Source organism: Neopsephotus bourkii, unplaced genomic scaffold (assembly GCF_033783945.1).
Source record: "Neopsephotus bourkii isolate Nb327-2 ecotype Australia unplaced genomic scaffold, CSIRO-AGI_Nbou_v1 NB_1663, whole genome shotgun sequence".
NCBI classification, from domain to species: Eukaryota; Metazoa; Chordata; class Aves; order Psittaciformes; family Psittacidae; genus Neopsephotus; species Neopsephotus bourkii.
The window spans coordinates 7,286,900-7,307,775 of record NW_026902137.1 but is presented as its reverse complement, the minus strand read 5'-3'; the positions used below and the strand labels follow the sequence as shown (position 1 = coordinate 7,307,775).

General features: G+C 40.6%; 1 protein-coding gene across 4 annotated transcripts in view; it reads right to left on the bottom strand.

Moving 5' to 3' along the window:
• PREX1 (phosphatidylinositol-3,4,5-trisphosphate dependent Rac exchange factor 1) overlaps positions 1–20,876 on the bottom strand; it is a 148,035-nt gene that overhangs the window by 71,261 nt on the left and 55,898 nt on the right. For all 4 annotated transcript variants that reach the window (XM_061375634.1, XM_061375635.1, XM_061375636.1 and 1 more), the window contains exons 2-5: positions 14,437–14,508; positions 10,526–10,648; positions 4,713–4,817; positions 1,648–1,749 (exon numbers count right to left, since the gene is read on the bottom strand). In XM_061375634.1, the coding sequence (XP_061231618.1) occupies positions 1,648–1,749; positions 4,713–4,817; positions 10,526–10,648; positions 14,437–14,508 (402 nt within the window). The remainder of the gene's footprint in view (positions 1–1,647; positions 1,750–4,712; positions 4,818–10,525; positions 10,649–14,436; positions 14,509–20,876) is intronic.

Here is a 20,876-nt window from a genome sequence, read left to right as displayed (position 1 = left end):
ACATACAGCTAGATAATAGCCACAGAAAACACTACAGAGTGAAAACAAGAAAACATAATCAGTATCAAAACACTTGGGCAGAAATGCACATTCTAAGGCCCCCACATCCCCTGGTCTGTTTACAGTATCAGATGCCATAGGAACTCCTTTACTGTGCACATGGATGTTGCTCACAGTCATCACACAAAGCCACAGACTGAACAGCTACCAAATCCTTTCCACACTAACCCCAAATAAACACAATGGACTTAAACCGAGGCATCATTACGTTTTATCCCTACAGAACCAGTTCTCTCTGAAGATAAATCTGTGCTGAAGCCACTTAGGTGCTTTCCTGATCTAGGCATCCTTTACCCTATCTTAGTACTGTGGAAGAAATGTTTGTAGCTGTCTCACACATTAGCTCCTCCTGTGCCTAAACTGTGTGTGCCTTTGTTCCAACTCTAAGTGAAGTTGTGGACAGATTGACTGGACCGATAAACTGGCTGTATACACATAGATCCCAGTAGCTACATCCATAAGGAATGGTGCATGAATGCCTGCTCTAAGATGGGCTTGTGCACGGCTACATAGACAATGATTCCACCTGTAGGAAAGAATTTTAGAATTTGGCTCTGAAAGCCCCAACTGAATGGAAAGAAGTGATTTCAGTATTTTTCAGATGAAACAAAACTGTAAATGGAACAACACAGTATTGAGTTTACGAGCTTGTACCTATGAAAACCTTTAATCATGCTGAATGTAGGGACACAGAACTGCAACAGCTTTAAATTGTTTAATTGTTACTTTCTACCACAGCTCAGGAAGGGACACGTCATTCACAATTTCTTCTTATATTTTTTATTCATTAATTTTATTTTAATAAATGTAATGTTACTGACTGAGAAAGAGACTGCCATCTCTGAAGACTGATGGCTGTTAGTCACAGAACAGCTACACAGCCCCCAGTGATGCAAGCTCTCCCAGAAACTGCTTTCCCCTTCTCCCTCTCCTCATCCCCATCAGACATGTGACCCAGCCTTGACCTGCAGGGATGAGAGGGAAGTTGGCTTTTTTTAAGTCTTTCATTCTTTAGCTCCTACAGTAAGAATACTGTAAGGCAGCCAATTACTGCCAATTGCAGCACTCATTTCTGCAATGACACCTATCCACTGGGAACTCCTCTGAGACAACCAACCACTTTTCAAACAAGCCTCCAAACAGCTGTCAGATGATACAGGATTTTGATCATTACTGACCTGAACACACTCAAACTAAAGACTTCATGATGAAAGATGTATCCCATTTAGAGTCCCCAGAGCCATCCAGTCCTTCAGAACACTGATACTATTTTCTCTGAACAAAGCTTTTCAGGAAGTGGCTAAAATAGCACTCAAGCCTTAGTAAACATCTGAACAGAACTGAAGTCAAAACGTATTATTCAGTAGTTGCCATGTCTGGTCTAGCTGCACCATTATGCGATTTAGCAGCCTGTCAGCTTCAGGCAGCATTTTGACAGTACCCATAAAAAGCCATTTTCTTCAGAGAGGATCCAACTTTTCCAAGCGCAAGCCAGGAAGGTAGTAGTGACAAGAGCCAGGGCTACAAAAACACAGAATCACTCCAAGAATAAAACAACCATCTGGAGAAATACTTTCTTTGGTTTACCTTAAGCAGAAGTGGATATTTGCAAATTCTCTGAATTGGAGTCAGCAGATAACCCTCTAGTGGAATGTCTGTTGTCTTTCTGCCTCCCAAAAGCATGCAACCCTGTAATCAAAAAAGGAAACAAATGTTACCTCAGACACAAAGCTTCCAGATGCTCTTGGACATGGTTTTGTATTCCTGTAACACATATTATGGTCAGAAAACACTTTGCCACACCTAAGACACAGGGAATGGGACTTCATTCACCACTGAAATACAAAAGAATCCAACCTACTCCAACAATTAATAGTGTTTATTCACGATGCAAAGTTTGCACTGTTGGTCCAGAAAACTCTTGAAGGCCAAAATAAAGCTTACTACCTAGTAAACACATCATTAACTCCAGTCCAATCCTTATGTCTGGAGGAAATCGATGCTGAATTGAAATAGATGAATCATCTGTATCACATCCACCAATTCTCTGGCAAAACATTATGTCTCATCACAGCTGGACAAACAGTATGGGTGCACTGTCTGGGTAACCAGCACACATGGAGCATCAACCAGTCACAGCACATGGTGCTGCTTGCCCAGCTACCCTCCAAGCATTGGTTAAACACAGTAAAGAAGGAGACAAGTATCAGACCAATACACCAAAGAAATCCAAGTCCAAACAGATTTTAGGTTGAGGAACAGAAGCAGCAACTGATCAACCTCCGCAATACTCACACAATAAGTTCACACAATTTTGGAGGGTCCCTGCATTCCAGAAGAATAATTTCACAGATAAATTTGTTCACATTACCTCAAACAAGTGGTGCTTCAACTTGCTATGGGAACTTTTTTATCAGTATTGATATGGAAAGGTAGTGTAAGAATTGGGTATGGCATAGAAAAAAAATAACCTACAGTCCTTTTAACCTGTCCTTGTTTTGTTACAGTAATCTCTATTCTCCATGTGCTAAACAAAGACTGACCTGTAAGCTTTTATACGTTTCCCTGAAGATTCTGGTTTTGGCTGCTGCCAGAGACAGGTAGTGGACTCACAAACCTGTTTTAGATAGACTAGTCTACATTCCTATGTTTGACCGTGAATCTGGACAATTTGCTCCAAATATCACCCTGGTTGCAAACCTGTCCTGTCAACAGCAGCCAAAGTTTAAATTCAGTTCAGCCAAGATCTGCTTGCTTTGGGGCATCACCGATAACATTTTCCCTTGTGAAATGCGTGCTGTGGCTCAGACACACTCTGAAATTTAGTAGGTTTTTGGCTGTAGTTCAACAATCCTGCTCTTCAAGGAATGTTCACAGACATCATACATAAATCTCATTAGTCCTAACTGGTATTTTTACAGACAATCATCTGTAAAATAACCCTTCCCCAGGCTGTTCTAGATCCATGGCGTTGGCTACCAGCTCACAATGCTCCCTGTCCAATTTTCCAAGTCTCAAGTGATTCAGTCCTTCCCATCTCTTCTTTCAGCCCTCTCTCTAGCTCTGGGCTCAAAACTGCCCTTTAACACTTACTGATTTTTCAGGCACATTCCCACATCCTATATTTCAGCAGCTGCGAAGGGGCGATCAGGCCAAACCTATCCTCACAAGCAAAGCTTTGTATTTTAATGCAGCTTTCTCTGCATGGTGGCATTATAGCATTGGCTTTAGGAGGCAATAGAGAAGAGAAGGGGGGCCTGGAAGGTATTACAGCAGCCACAGCAAAGTAGGCATTTCAGTGTAGCCTCTCCTCCCATATTTATGGCTATTTTAAGAGTCTCTTGGATTCAGGTACTGCAGCAAGCCACAGCAGACAGTGTGACATCTTTTATGTGCCTTGTAATCAGTTTGCCAGCTGCTGCCGGTAACAGACAGGAGGCTTTTGCCAATCCAGTGGCAGTGGAGAACACTGAATACTGGGAAGGATGGTGTTTACATGCACTTCTGTCTCTCCTCTTTCTCACTAGATTCTCTCAACAGAAGTACCCAGAGGATCTCACAAACAAAGGTCATTTGGTGACTCAAACTAATGGTTTAGCAAGGTTCATTAAAACTCGGAGACGACAAAGAGATTCTGACTACCCAACAGCGTAAGTGCTTGTCCCTGCTGCTCCCTCCGAGGCCTGTATTTTGTGGCTAAAAGAATGCTCTGGCTCTGCTTGTGACAAACATTTTATGCAGTAGTTTTCGTTTGCTGTACTATATTGGGAAAGAGAAGAGCTTTGGCTGAAAGGAAAAAAAGAGAAGAGCAGGGAGAAGAACAGAGAAGCAGGTCCTTTGCAGAAAGACAGCCTTCCTTTTAGTTCATAGCATTTTCTAAGAAAAACAAAAGCTAGTGTACTGAATTAGTCCCTCACCTACATGCCAACTGCATTCCAAATGCTATGTGTTCATAACTAGGAAAGCAAGAAACTCCCAAAATTAAGCAGATTTGGGGTGAAGGACAGGAGGAGAAACATCCAAGAAAAGAAAGAAAATTAAGGAACGTTGGGCAAAAGGCACTATCTACTGGTTATTTATTCTCCCACCCAGCCTCTTTCAGCATTTGAAAGCTGTATGCCACATTCCCTCCCAACATTGATTCTAATACATCAAAGGTTAGACAGGGAGTCAGGTCATTTTTGATAAAAGCAGCAATGATGCAGTGAAAGCAATTCATCCAGACTACATTTCTTGCCCACAACTGGACTCCTAGGGAAAAGGGTGGCAGAAGCAGGCCACATTTTCCTGGTGGTTCTGCAGATGGTCAATTGGTTGGAGAACTGAGCAGGGAATCACATCCACTGGGAACTAGTCACGGCCCTGCTGCTGACTTATTGCATTACTCCTTTCACAATCTTTGCTCAAATTTTCTGTTGCTTCTTACAAAATAAATAAAAAATCCATTTCCACTGAAATCTCTCATACCAGAGCTGTGCTTAGTTCTGTGCTTCAACTCATCAATGATTTCAATACCCATCCATCCTGAGTGCTACATACCTGGAATGGGTAATGTCTGCAAAATGCCCACCATTCCTGGGATACCAAAAGGTTATTACGAGTACAGTGCAAAGTCACATCAGTAAGTCAAGAGTGCTAGAGAAGGTGCTTACCAAGAGGAATGTTCTCACTGTTGGGATCTTGTTCAACTCCATCAGCAGTCTGAGTGCTTTCTCGTGGTTGCTACAGTACTCCTCGTACACAAAGAATTTGTCTTTCTGCAAGGAAAAACAGAGTAACTTACTGACTCAGACAAAACTGGAGTGACTGTTTTGTCACAGTCCAATACCAAATTCTTTACAAAAAGGTGTGTACATAGAGCAGCATTAGAGTTGCAGTTTACATGAAGTGCATGATACCTCTCTAACGTGAATAATGTATAGAGGTGTTCAACTAATTCCTGACTTACTCTAACATCAGCTTTCTGAGCACACAGGCTTCCAGGACTTTTCCTCTTAATGCATCACTGAAATAGTATAGTCTTTGCTGAAAAAAGGGATTTTGCTACCTCAGGGATACTTGCATGTGTGTCGGGATATTCCAGAGGATTAGGTAGGAGCAGAGTAAAGTCAGGAGCAAAGGGGCTGACATTTCTGAGCTGTGCTGACTACTGCAGGAGGAAGAAACAGAAGTGGCTGGGAAGAGCCATGATCTGGAAGGTAACTGTATCACAAAGCAAGCAGCTGGAAATCCCCTGCCTTTCAGGGCTGAAGAGGAACCCCCAGTGAGTTGGCTGGTTCACTCTGTGTCCTGAAACAAGCAGCCAGGCTTCATTATTTCAGTGCAACAATAAACAGTGGTGACTTGGCTGTCTATAACAGTTTCTCTAAATGAAAGAATTTCAACAAATACACACAAAATAACAAACATTATTACAGAAATTAAAGGAAGGGAAAGGTAGGTTCACAACTAGGCTGAGGTACCTGCACTGGAACATGTCACAGGGACCAGCACATGCAGCAGAATGAAATCCCCTGTTAAGAAACAAGGGTCAGCTCACAGCAGCAAGTTCTGCTTTACTGCTCTCCAGAATCAAAGACGGTACAACAACTTCTGTCTAAAGTGATCAGAGATGCTCAACTCATTGCAAACATCAGATATTTGGAAACATTGAAATGATTCACAAAAGCAGCACTAACAACCATCTCCATACCTGAGCAGATCAGGCAAGGAGTGATATGATCCTTTCAAAGCTGTTGAAGCAGCAGCTGTATTACAAGATTCCAGTAACACATTCACTGGAACAAAAGGGGGGACAAAGCACAGAAACCAAAAAGACGCATCTTTTATTGGGTCCTTCTCACAACAGTAGCTTCTTTCCTGGTTGAGGCCAGCTCCTATGCCACAACAGAGGTACCATGCAAAGCTACTCAGACATCCTACTTCACATATCAGAAGTAATTTAGATGCATTAGTGTGGCCCTCTGCCAGGGGTAATATGTGAGGCATCTCAGGGCACCATGCCACGCAGACAATGCCCTCCGGAGTTTGCTGTGGCATTCACATCAGTAATTTTCTCTTTAGGATCCTGGCCTAAAAACATTCTATCTGAATCTTTCCATCTCCCCTGAACTAGGAAGTTAGTTTTTCTTACTATTGATTGGACTCGTATCACTGGTCAGAGCCTCCTCTGTTAGCTGAGAGTATCTGCAGCATCTATGTACTTTTAAGACAACTCACAGGGGTCCAAAGAACTACTGTCAAATGAAGGAGTTGAATAACACAAATCGAAGTGAACACCACTACATTCATCTGGCACTCCCCCTTTACTACTGTCATATGGAAGAGAAATTGTGTTTAATATTAGTTTATAAGAATTTGACATTCTGGTCAGACACACAGTGACTAGATGGACATGCTCACAGACTGTAAAATGCTTTTGGATTTGGTATATTATTAATCTGATAATTTTTATTTTCCCCTTGTACCTCCAAAGGAAGAACTGAGAATAAACAGATGAATGTCCAAACACAATAACAATGGTACGAAGCAAATAAAGTGATAGCCACAAAGAGTATGGTGCAAAGAGCTGGAATGCAGATGTTCAAGACTTTTATCCTTCATCTACAGCTGTTCATATTACTACTAGAGTTTAATACTGGGAAGCTGAAAAGAAACAAAGGCTTCTGATCACCAGATGCAGGAAAAGGCAGGGCTGGGTCCATAGCACAATAGAAAAGAGGCAACGGGAAGGCATGGGATTGTTTTCAACCATAAAAACTGAAGAATTACAGAATGAATAGACAGATATACGAGTTTCTCCTACATTTCTTCCTCTCATCTCCCCTCAACTCCCTGGATGCACACAAGCAGCATGCTTGAAACTAAAAATAGTAACCATTAACATTACAGCATCCGTTACATCAATGCACACAAAATGTCATTGCTCAGGTTTCTGACTGCAGCTTTGAGTGCCTGGAGTTTTGGGAGGTTATATTTAGATCACAACAAAATCCCTTTGCTAAAGCTCAAATCAGTACAATAATTACACACACACCAGAGTGCTTTCATCAAGTCTTTTCCAGCTGTCCTTCATGCATGAGACCCACAAATATGAGAACTATGCTTTAAATTACTCAGTGTCTGAAGTGTTTAATTTCCTCTCTGGGTGACATTCAGTCCTGGACTCTCCCATGCCCTGGTGAGGAAATTATCAGTTACATAATTACAGATGTTAGCCCAGGAATTCTGAACCTGCAGTTATTCTATATTAAAGTGCAATTATGGTCAGAAATGTGACCACATAAAAATGCACCTTCTTACTCAGCAAATCTGCTGGATACATAGTTAGTCCTTCTGATTTTAGTGACGGAAATAAGTCTATAATATTCTTAGTTTGGTTAAAATAAATCTTTAACCAATAGTTTATTCTCCAAATATGTTATTTTAGGTCTACTAGAACTGCCCACAAATTAGTGCAAATTGGAAAATAGTTCTGACTAGAAAAAGCAAGTAAGACTTTGGGAAAATTGTAACAATTTTATTTGGACACATTTTTAACAAAGAGTTTTCACGTTCCAAAGCAGGTTGGAAACAATTTTGTCAGCATGAAAAACCTAAACAAAACAGCTATAATTCTCAACAAAACAAGATCTCTGACGACTTGGACAGTAAAACTGATCACTCATACAACACTGCTCCTAAAAATGAGAAGAAAACATGTGCCCCTTGAACAAGTTTCTAGCTATTACTCCACCAAAGCTCTAGCAATATGGCAGTATCAGAAATGAAGCATCTGTCTATTCCCTGCCCTTCTGCTCTGCAGACAGTCATACGTTCTCATGACCTGCACAAAAGAGCCTGTGCTGATGAGGTGTGATTATTCCAAGCTCATATACTCTCTTTGATGTTACAGACTTTTCTCCATGCCATTTTGTTTAAGGCTGCAGATGAAATTTTGAATGAAGCATGTTCTTTACTGTCCGTTATAGTCATACTGAACTAGAACACCAAAAGAAATCCTAGCATCCCACATCAGACAATGAACTCATGATCACCTGATCAAATGACCTTAAGGCAAACAATGTATGAAGTAAAACAATTTTTCACAACTACATATGAGAGCAAGTGCATTACCTCATCTGTTAAAACACTTCACGGAGTCAATGTGCAGTGATTATTCTTTCAGAACCCTTACAAAATCTGTCAGCTTGCTTCAGGTGTTACTTACCCAAAATGAAAGACCAAAGAAACAGGTTACCTATGTTTTCACTGGGTAAGCTGGCTAAACAACATGCAGCTCTTCAGCCATGGTACAGGAGTGCTTCACTGTAGAAGCCTTTATTGTGACAGAGCACAGATCTCACCTCCCTTCTCAAATAACCACAGTGAAGCTTGTCTTCTAAAACCTAAGCACAATCTGCATGCAAGGACAGATTATTTCCTCCTCTCCTGATAATCTTCTGTTGACTGATCTTTGCTCAGTTTAGGTACCACAATGCTCCTAATGGTATTCTTGTATTTCCTTAAGGTAATTATGGATGAAAACAGCTTTTTCTATACATTCTGAATTAAACATATGTTTTACTTCCTTCAGTATAAGATGCTTCCTTCCTGGGGGATCATGAAATAGTTGATGTACACATTATTTCCAATGCAGTCCACAAACTTAAGATGTACTCAGATAAACTGCCTCTATCAGAAGACAAATTCTCACCAGCATTACAGTTTCAGAATTCCTGTATTGTTGCATGTTTGATAAATAAAACTTTACATAATTATTAAATTTAACAACACTAAAGTTACAAAATACACTAATATACATGAAAACATTACCAATAACTACATGTACCAGGCTTGAATTCAGTCAAGTGACGGGATATTAACAGTTCTGGTTATTCAGTGCCACTCAAACGCAGCAGACGATTTGACAGCATCACTCAAAAGCCCTCTAATTTTGATACCTTCACTAACGAATACTAATGTATTAGCACAGCACATCTTGTGGCAGGCAATGATTCTAGTGGGTATTCAAGGCTCTACCTAAGATCATGTTTTTCAACAGGCGACATTCAGTCCTCACATCTGATACAATTTTGGGGCATGATCTCTATATAACACTTTCTGACACTATTTTAGTAATCGTCACAGCATAAATAAAACTTAAATGGGGGGGGTTAGATGGTAAAGCTGTACGAGTAATGAATGGCTGTATAATTGCTGTCCACTCAAACCTGATGAACTGTGAAGGCATGAATTTTGATTATGAAAGCATAATAGAACATATTTTGACAGGAAGTTGGCCTGTGGCTTAATGCAGTTAATAAGAATTTGAAGAAATGGCTATTATGTATGTGCTTTCTCATTTTCAAACATCTCAGGAGGGCTGCTCCAAGTGAAAAAATGTGCAACTTCAAAGTATTATACATGTAAATGAGGTAACTTTGCATTTAAATGAGTCCAGCTTTTGACTAGGTGTATATATAATAGCTGATCTTGCATATACAGTATGCTCTATATACACGTTAGGCAGAGGATAGCACACATAAATGATTAAGAACTGAGCCAAGTTAAAAACAAAACAAAAATCTACTACATGAAGAATGTCACAGTATAAGAAACAAATTCTGATAAGAGAAGCATAATCTTCAGTTGCACAACCCTCAGTATAGGTCTGTGCTTTCCCAGCTTACCCAGCAGTATCAGTGTGACTGGATTGGGCTAGCACATATGATCATATTATGGATGTAGTAGAACAAATAATTCAGCTCTTGGGCATAAAGTCAGACGATACAAAAGAAATTCGTCAAAAAAAAATAACCTAGAACTGGCAGAGCTTCATATCATATGACTACTTCACATTCTGTATCTTTGGCATTCTTGAGCCAGCATTATGAGTCCAAAAGCCAAATTTTATTTCCTTTTGAGCTACAGAATGCAGGTACTCATCTATTCCACAGTAAAAGGCTGTGTTGTAACTTGTGCTGCATTTCAGCAACATCAGCCATCTCACGCTACCTTTCATTTACTGAAAGAAATATATATGCACAGACACTAGCTACTGTAAATGATGTATTGGCCTTTGGTTTTAACTTTGATCTTTGACCTTTGTGGGTTTCAATTTTAAAATACACAGAAAAATTATTAATTTACTTGAAATTGTGCTGTTTTGACATATTTGGAACCAAAGCTGACAAATTCTTCACAGTAAAATATGATCAGCTGGGTGAGAAAATAAAGGGACAAAAAATAGTCAATGGGAAAAGGAAGAGTTTCTAAAAATACCCTGTTGTTTAAGCAAGTTTGATGTGGTTTCCATTGTTCTAACCTCATTCACAAGTTTTTTCCCACCCTACCTACAACTTTCATACAAGACACACATTGTCATAGTACTGCCACAAACCTTAAAGATTAGGGCTAGCTAAGGGGCATGGGAGCTTATGACAGGAAACTGCATTTTCAGATAGCGTTAAGTCATTGTACTTACAAATTTTAAGAAAACATTTCCCAGTTCGTGCTGGGACTGAGGTTCTGGTTGTAAACAAAATTCCAGGGCAGCCAGGAACTCCTTGTGAACACCAAGAATGTCTTCGATGTTAGAAAATAAGATCTGAAATATAAAGTGGGAAACATTGCTAGCTGTTAATACACTCAAAAGTATTCTGTTAAAGTAGTTGCACCAAAGTATTGTGGCTCTAGACTTGTGGTGATAGGATCTAAAGGAGAGACAGGGACTCTTACAGAATTAATTACACTGTATTTCCCCATTTCCTGCCCCTCTACGGAAATCTTTATTGCTACTGAAGTACCTGCTGTAAATGAAGGTTATCTTTCCAGATACCTCAGCTTGATGAATGAGAGCAACCTCTTTCAAGTCTGGAGATTTCCTATGAGACCAACCAAGTGAATGGAATCACAACGACCAAAACTGTTTTCCAGGAGACAGAAGCAGGAAGTCATTTGCCTTTCCTTCCCTTGCATTAGAAATCACTTTCTGGAAGGAAGGGACTTGGAAGTTATTGCACACAAGTATGTACCTGTAAATAAGATACTAAACCTGTGGGATCTAGCATTTCACTGACAGGAGTGCAGAGTACTATAAAATTTGCAAGCCACACGGGCAGCATTTCTGAGTTCCCTTTTGCTGACCTCAGCAGTTCTAAAAGGCCTATGTAATGGGATAGCGGTCCCCAGTTTAGACAGGTACTAAGAGGTAATTGTGCAATATTTGAATATACATGTGCTAAGTGGAATAAACTGCCAGAGTGAAAGCTACTATAAATAAGTCTAATCATTAAAGACAGGAATAAAACCTCAATTCCTGATTTAAAACCAGTTTCTCTCTGGTTTTGCAAGTGTAAACGAGATCAGGAACCCAAGAAGCCTTCCTCTCCACATGTACCCAGGTTCAATGCTACACCTTCTGTTATTCAAGGATGGGCAGAGAATCTCTCAAACTCCTCCTGCAAGCTGAGTGCATGTTCAGAGCAGAGCCTGTTGCATCTGCCTTCTCTTTGCTCCACTCTCATTTCAAGAATACCAGGATATGGTAGCATGCACCACTGTTAATGCATACTCGTGCCTCATGGCCCCTTTCTAGCTCTGAATAATGTGATTCCATTACATTAAAGATTCCAACACACTAAATTTGCAGTGATGGGCTCTGGTCCAAAATAAAGGACAGGGAGCTACGACCATTTGACTACTTCCAGAAAAATTCCCATGCTAATTCAAGCAGATCATCCAATGGTTCTGTCACGTGGCTGAAACTGATGTGATGACATGGTAGCCTCTGTCTGCATGGCTTTGCCAGAAACTGTGCAAAAAGGGGATTAAGAAGAAAGAGGAAAACATCTGACAGGAATGATTTTATCCTTCAGGAGCAGTCTTTGGGGGATATTCTTTTATCCAAGGAGTATCTGTGTAATCTAATAAATTCTGAGGTGGTCAGTAGAGCTCTGCTTGAAGTAGAATTCACAGACGAGTCATTTGAAGATCAAGGCAGCGGAGAGATCTTGACTGCATGTGCTTCTACATGTAATATACAGTTAACATTTATAAGCCTCATGTGATGATCCATGTCTGGCAGCTTGTGCACACCCTCAAATTGTACTGCCTTCAACCTACTGTATCAGTAAGATGACATCAGTGCCTGCTATGAATGCAGTACAACACTAACATATCAATGGAGTTACTCCCACATGAGGCAGCAAAGGAACTAAAACCATTTTATGATGTTGCTGCAGCTGTAAGTCACTGGAGTACTTGTGAAATATCGGCCTGGCACGAGACTCAGTGTGGTCTTTCTGGAAGGGGATACAGTGGCCAGAGATTACCAGAATCTCCAGTGCTTAGCACCAGCTGCAGGAGGAACCTGCAAAAATAATACTGGGAGCAATAATCTGAATTATCGTAAAAAACACTTTCTCTTTCAGCTCAGAGGTGGGCGACTGCCAGAATACCCTGTATTTTCCTCCAGACTGTTCTGCTGCATGAAGAAAGAGAGGAAAATACAGGCTTCTCCTTACACAAGCTGCCAAACCATTTATACAGCCTCTGCTACCAGCCACCTCACAGCTCTGTGGTGACTCAAGATACATAATATTAAGAGGTAGAATTACTGCAAGTCCCAAAATCACCTTGCTTGTTCTGCCTCTACCAGCAAGGAGGGAGAAAGGAGAAGGAAAGAAAAAACAAGTATTTTCAACTATAGGAAGGAATCAAATTATTTGGGGTAGGGAAAAAGGGGAATTGGAGGGGGAGGTAATACTGACTGATCAAGGAAATTGTGCCTTTATGACTCTATTTCACCAGAATAGGCATAGGCCTTTTATTACCAAAGAGAAGCTCTTTTATTGAAAGTTGGGTATTGTAATATTAAGAATAAATGAGGTCTCACAGTGGCCTCAAAAAGACCCCCCAAGCACTTCAAGAATGACACAGAAATGAAGTAGTACTTCCCCAGAAGAGTGCAAGAAACTTCAAATACAAATACATTTAAATCAGCAGAGAAAATACACATTCTTTGGCACAGGCTTTGTGGGCACTGCATCCGATTATGTGGCAGTCATAATTTTCGTTTTGATCATATATGAATAATCATAGAATAATAACTTTCATCAACATCTGTGGCTGTTCAAATTGGGTAGCTTTATTTCTCATGCACAGCTTAATTTTCACACTTCTCTGCACATGAGATCTATTCACAGAATCGCAGAATGGTTTGGGTTGGAAGGGACCTTAAAGATCATCTAGTTATAACCCTGCTCTCACAGCCAGGGACACCACTGTCACTAATCACTTATCTACTTCTTCAGCTACCCCTAAACTTACTTCAGACTATAGAAGGTGAGTCTGCGGGGAGCAGGGACTTCCGTATTTTAAGACAGCAAGAGGCTTAACTCCACAAAGCCGCCAAGCCACCTTGCTACAAGCCCCTTCTGATGCCAGTCAATACTACAGCATTGCCAGCCTATGGAATGAGTAGCAAAAACAAGGCCTAGAGCTCTGCTAGGATCTCTATACATTCAGATAACACTAGCACATGAAATGGAGTAACCAGCCTTGGGGAAACAGTGCAGTAGCTATTATTGCTGTGCCCTGCTCCCATCAGTGTAAAGGGCAAAGTTTCTGCTGATTTAGAAGCTACAGGAGCAAATGCAAGCTCAGTAAGTGAGCCTCTAATGGCAAACAAACTGCACTCTGTCCCACTGATCATCAGGTTTCACTTGCATGTGTGTACAAAGAGGGCTTTGGTTTCACATGCATATGTGTACAAGGAGAGTTTTAAAGCCAAATTAGTGCAAGAAAGCTTTGCTTGTATTTATGAAAATAACAAACAAGGTCTCCTGTGACCACAGGTACTAGAGAAGCCAGTACCTCACAGCTCTGTCTTCTACTTCCTAAGTCCTTCCACAAGAACACAAAGTCCTTCCCACTAGACCACAAGGAGTATTCCTGCCTCCTTCTCATGAGCCTTACCAATTTTAGATTTGTAAAAGACAGCAGATGCAAACTGATTAACTGAATACTGTCAAGTAAAACAGACAAGGGCCGTGCATTCCCTGCCTTTCCTAAGACACTGAAAAGGCTCCTCTGTCCTCTGCCCACCAATTCACAAATCTTGCCAAAAGTCAGTATCTCTGACAACACTATGCTGTTGTCAAATTTTACTGAAATTAACTGGTGGGATGAAAAATTGCAGGAAGATGACAGCTATACGAATGGGCAAACAGATTGACAGATAAACTGTCAACATGAGCCTCTTCTCCTTAGGGAACCAGTTTAATAATAAGCGTCAATATGAGATGAGGATAGTTGATATTCATATCCCTGAAACTAGCCTTTCATTACGTATCATTTTCCCTGCCAAGAAAATGAGGAAGATGGAAGAAATACCTTAACATTCTCCTCTGTTATGTACTTCTCAGCTTTGTCCACAGCATTCTGGCGGATCCGGTGAAGAAATGCCTGCAAAGATAAAATAGATTGTGTTCAAACAGCTTGATAAAGCTTGATTTCACTCTTTTATATCTTCTAGGTTCACAGCAACAGAATGTGATTGATTGTCTTTAAGACTAAAAGAATATAAACACGCACCGAATCACCACCGCAGTTTCTAGAGTCAGGGCTGCATTCAGGGCAGCACAAAAGACATTTCCTACAATGTCATTGGGCTTTCCCTGGCAATAAATGTCTTCCCTCTGTTGAAATTTTTAGACTTAATTATCTGTTACTACCAACAGATTACAGCAAGTGTCTGTTTGAGTTTTCTCTGAAGGTCTTCCCTCTCTCAGATGCAGCTGTTTTGACTTCAGAAGGCAGCAGGCCTGACACACAGCAAGATGTCAGCAAAAAGGACTGCAAAGAATGACAAAAGGATATTCATGCTGCTGGAGCTGAGGCATGACAGAGCTATGAGCCAGGGTTATGGACAAGTTCAACAGACTAGATACATGGGGAAGGGAAATGGAAATCACCAGACAGGGGCTGGGATACATTCTGCTGTTTGCTGTGCTTCACTTGGTTGAAAACAGACAAAACAATGCAGGAACTTTTCACGTAAGCCAGGCTTCCACTTCCTTCAGCTCTGCATAACTCTGCCTTTAACAGGCAAATCAATAAAAAGCTCCAGGCCAGATACAAATGGACAATGATCTGAATATCAGCCTACAAATCATAACTCTGGCTACTGGAAGCCAGGACCTACTTGCATTTGCACTGAACGTACCACGACGCATTTGATTCAGTGGGAAGCACACTGGTAGGATTTCTGCTTCAGGTTTCCACTGTTCTAGCAGCTATCAGCTAAAGGGCACTTCAGACCTGAGAGCACAGAATTTTATCTTCCACAGACATCAACAGAGGGATGCAAATACCCGCAGGTGAGACTGAAGGGAAGCCAGTGCTGACAGAACCTGCTGTGATAAACTGTGTGACCCATGCACAGCAGGGCAGAGGGCTTTCCTCTCTGCTCTTGTTCGTGGTTTCCAACTTACCTCCCACACAAAAGAGTGAACCCTGGGGAGTGCTGCGAGCAAGGAAGAAAGGAACTTTTCTTACCCACCTGAGACAGAGGGGAAGCAGGTCATTTCTTTGTATTTGTGGTACAAAGCAGCTTTGTTACAGCTTGATAATAAAAGGCTTTTAAAAGTTGAACTATTCCTGTGCAATGCCCATGTCAGCTGATGCACACTCAGCTTTTCCTTTTTTCCCCTCTGCCTGTTGGGATTGGCAGTAGTTTACAACCTGATAAGAAGCAATGGCACTGAACCAAACTTAGAACTTCTGGAATGCCTTCTCCTCTGGTATTTTGGGCGGAAGACAGGGAACATGTCTCTCTGTCTGACCTCCAGCACTAACACAAGCACATCTCTGTTTCTATTTAGGCATGGTGCTCTGTCACTTGTCAGCCATTCACATTTTACAGGACAGGCATCCATAAAAGGTTAATTAATGAGGCACACAGACCCTACATTTATTTTCAGCCCTTCTTTTGAACAAATTTCAAGGACTATAACCACATTGGTTCTCTTGCATCGCTAAACAGGAAGGAGATCCTGGCTACATTCCAGCTAGATATGGAGAGCTTGGAGCAGGTTGTGCGGACAAAGAAGTCTGAAAAACAGATTCTTGCGTTTAAGGCACAGGACACGTGTGCCAGTGGTGGAAGAGGCCTTTCACAAGAACAAGCCAGTCCACTTCGCCAGTAACTTGGCCACGAACTGCTGCAATGTTAATGTACTGCCCAGCACCTTGGCAACAGTCAGGGAACTGAGATGAAGTGTTCAGCATGATGACTAATGGCAGGAGGACTGACAGGAATAGCTGTTGCCTTCCCACTTCAGTGCTGGGTGTGATATCTGAGCACTAATAATCAAGCATCTGATTTATAGGAGGTAGCACATCATATTAAAGTCACTCTCCAAAGATAAGCCAGGCAGAGACTTTTCCTTGCTTTAATCACATATCTGTTTGGAGACAACAAATCCAATTGGAATGATTCATTAATCTACACAATTAGCAGCTCCACTGGTGACTAATAGTTACCTGCGTATTAGTCCCAGTATGATGAGTCTAATTATAGAAAGCTGGTAAACAGAAGTGCAAATCCCATTAGCTGTTACAGGCTAGTCAGTAAAAAAGTAGAGTCTGTGTTAATCTAAAAAACAGCTTCTCTGTGATGCTTGTCTGAAAAGATCATTTCATGTGGGCGTGAGAAAGGGAGAAAAGGAGAAGGAAAACCAAGCAAAAAAAATGAGAGAGGCACAGAAGCAGGGAGAGAGCAGAAAGGATGAAAGACGTAAGAGGGAAAGAGGCAGTCAACTTTGTAGATCATCTGTCAAATCTCCTACAGCTTCTGATTTGTCCTGATGTGCATGAACAGCAGTCTTTCCAGCAGTAATAAAACAAGACAGTTACAAGAGATTTCAGTCCTAGAAATTTAGTAGAATGCTTTCTAAAATTCAATCTTCCCCAAAATACCAGAACTTTGTGGATGAAGAACTACTTGTTCCCCAGTTTTCAATACCTTCGCACGTGCAAACAGAATCTTTTGTAGCACAGTCATTCAAATTAAAAAGCATGATAAATACAAGCTATTAAACAGCAGCTCATAGAGCTAATCTTGCATGCCCTGTTCACATGACAACATCACTTTCCTTCCAAACCACTTCTAGCTTGGAAAAAACAGCCCTTTTCCCAGAGATGTTGTTTAGACATTCAGGTCAGTGTTTCCCAAACTTTTCAAGTGACTTTTTGTGCTACTAGTCTGACTAGGCTCTAAGCTCATCTGTACCAACAGCATCCCTCTACTCACGTGGTGACACAGAATTGAAGATCCATTATGCAAGCAGTATGCAGCTCTCTGTGAGAAACAGAGTGGTATGATCTTTTATTAGACCTATTGATTTATCTGAAAAATCAGACAGGTATTTGGGGGAGGACATGACAAAGGTGATGACAAATGAGAGAAGAGGGTGGTGGTAAATGTTAGAAAGCTCACCATGTCCATCTTATTTATATTCCAAAACATATTAAAGAGGAAGTTGTTGAAGGGGTAAAGGCTTCTCTGGCCACCTAAAAAGTTACTGAGGCAAATGCTCTCTCTGCCTGCTGCAATCTCTTCATGCTCTACACAACTTGCAAATTCAAAGGTTCCAGTCCTTGGTATTTCCCACGAGGAACTTTCAAACACCCCTCAATATAACCCTCTTCATCTGCAACACCTTCCATCTCTGTAAAAATTAACTCCCTATCCTGCACAGATACGGGGAAGCATAGGGTCAGCTTTCTTGAGAGCTCTTGAAAAACATTCCTAAGACTTGGGGACTCCAAAAAAACCATTCCAAGGACACAGCAGGATGATCGTGATCACTCCTTTGCTTCAGCCTAAAGCAGAACTCTCTACTGTGGTGTGCTGTTGGTTTACTACACTTACAAACTATCAGGGATTTGGGGAACGATGGCAGTCTGTGATACACACTGGAGAGAAGGTCTGGTAGAACCCATGGGTCCAGAAAAAAAAAAGATCACAGTACAGTGCAGGGAAAAAAACGTGAAACCAAGCTGAGAAACTTTCATTCTCCTGATAAAGGTCTATAAAGGTCTCATCTTCCACGAGTATGTGCTAATCATTAGGAAAACAGCCCAGAGTGAATTTGTTTTTGTTTAAAATTCTGCTGCTGCATCAACATAACATGTATTTGTGCACTGTGACTTGTTGCCCTCAAGGTCTGCCGCTTCCAAGCTCAGCAGGCCATGTCTGATGCTCCTCATGTCATGCATAAACACAGTTTACAGCTTGTCTTACAGTACAAATGCCTTGAAGGATTCAAGCAGATCTATGACAAATCAGAATGAGCAAAGTGGAATGCTCTCCTTCTGCACCCTGTCATGTTGGGTAAGTCACATTCAATAAATACTAATAGAAACACATTACAAATCTAGAATGCAATTTACATATAAAAGTTAATTTCAGTAAATAAGTACTTTTTAATGGCCTCTTTTTCATGAAGGTGTTTGTTCTTCAAATCACTAGCCTTACAGTCTACTGCTGTAATGAAACCTTATTTCTTTGGGTGTCTTACCTCTGACCCACAAAAGCAGAAAGCATACCTTAAGGAAAGAATCTCCTAATTGTAAGCTGTTCTCACATAAACAGACTAAAGCAATTGGGATTTCTCCCAAATGCTTTTCAAATGGCCCTTGTTGAACTTTTGACTTGCAGCCTTGACTTTATTAGGAAAAATTAGTGTTTACCACCTTCTATGTAGCAAAAGTAACACATGGCAAATACTAGGGACAAGGCAGTGATAGTTTGTTCATGCCTCTCAAAATTCATGTCTGAGGCAGATACTTCCTCAAATGTTCAGAAATAGCAAAAGATTTGATTAAACAGCAAAGCAGGCAAACCACACATAACCCTGAAGGAAATGAAAGGGAGAACAGAAACAGACCAACAACGATGAGGCAACTGGTGACCATATCCAGAAGGAGAAATATGTAAAAGCACAATCCTGTGAAATCCATTTTATCAACAGGTGACTGGAATTTCATATTGCTCTTAAGAGACAAGTGAGGCAATTCTGTCACGTGTCAGTGAGCAGGACAGACTCAGAACTACACAGGCATCTAGGTGAGCCTCATATTTTCAGAGTTAAACTGAAGAGTTTGCTTTACACTTATGAAATCAATTGTTTAAAAATTTCTTTTAAGTGCAGACATTTTGATTTCAGAAAAATTTGCTCACAGTGAAAAAGGAAGAGGTGACATGGACAATGAATTTCATCATTTGATCACTACTGGCATCTCCACCTTGCAACTACAGCTTAGGGGCTGTTCCTCAGCCCGTGTCTGATGGTACAGAGAAAAACTTGTCCTAAAGACTTGAACAAATACTTGCAAGTGTAACTTTAATTTTCATTTCTTCCATCACCTGAATTAATGTTGCCACAAAATGTGGCCTAATAAGCCTTTGCTTCCATTGAAGTACAAGCGAGATACCAAAATACTTCATTGTCTTTAGCAAAGCAGCTTGAAAGTCCTGTGGGAACATGGCTCTACTGAAATAGTCACTGATTTAAAATGAGTGTTTGCTGAAGTTTGTGTTTTAAAAGCAGGTGCATCCTTGCTCATGTTACTCAATTGTTAGCTTTGAGTATTGCCATCCTGATTATGTTCTTTTGCTTTCTATCAGATATGCTGTTTTTAAGCTAAAGCTTTACCCAAATGACAGGAAACATCAATATCCTGCATCCTATATATGAACTGCAATTCTCACCTGCACTGAAGATTGGAAAGACAGTGCAATAAATAATCTCGAAATAACATAACAATGACTGCACAAGGCAATTTATACAAAATAAATCCCATAATAAGTTCCTCTCCCCTTCTTCCCCCACTTAATAACAACTAAGTGTGCATTTCTAGGGAAAACTAAATTTTTAGTTTTAAATGCTTTAAAAAGCATTCCCCTTTAAGCATGTTGTAAATACCCAAATGCATATCTTTCACTGAATGCAAGCACAGCTTTGGGTTACAACTGATTGGGAATCAAGTCACTTCAACTGGAGGTGAACCTACTTCAGTTCTATTCCTCCTAGAGTGGTCTGCAGTACTGTGCGCTATTAACCGAGATCTACTTACTTCCAACCTAGAGACAGCTGGATTTTAAAGACAGATGGATTTATTATTCTCTAAATTCAGACTGCTTTTCAACCATCTCTTATCTCCCTGGACAAAAGCCAGCACACACATGTAGAATACTAGGCCTGATTCAAGTTTTTCAATTGTGAAATTCAAGTTAGAATACAGGAAATCAGAAGCAATTCCTTTGACATCACTAACATTACACATGTAAAATGGAGCAAGACTGAAGCAATCCTACTACTTTTAAAGAGTATATTACTGTACATCTTACACTCTAAACTGGCAATCCTGTACTCACTTATTGCTCAATTACTAGATGCTATATTAAGATCTCTATAAAAACACATTTTAAATTATCAGTGTCTGGTAAACGAATAAAGAATTTAAGCATCAGATGAGTGCATTATACTGAATTTCCTGCATAGAGTATTCCACCTATGAAGAATATATTTCTCTAGGTCCATTTAGAACAATAAAGAGGCACAGCTGTGAGAGCAACACTGCAAAAAGTAGCTCAGCTCTACAGCCAAATGAATTCATCAGCAAACAGCTGAACAGGGACTTGCCTGGTAGGCAGAGGTGTTTAGTAAGAGGAAATAGCACCAGAAATATCTTTTATTGCCCTAATTTCAGGCTTCCTGTGTATCAAATAGGCTTTAAAGCATCAGAGCTTATTGGTACATATTTAA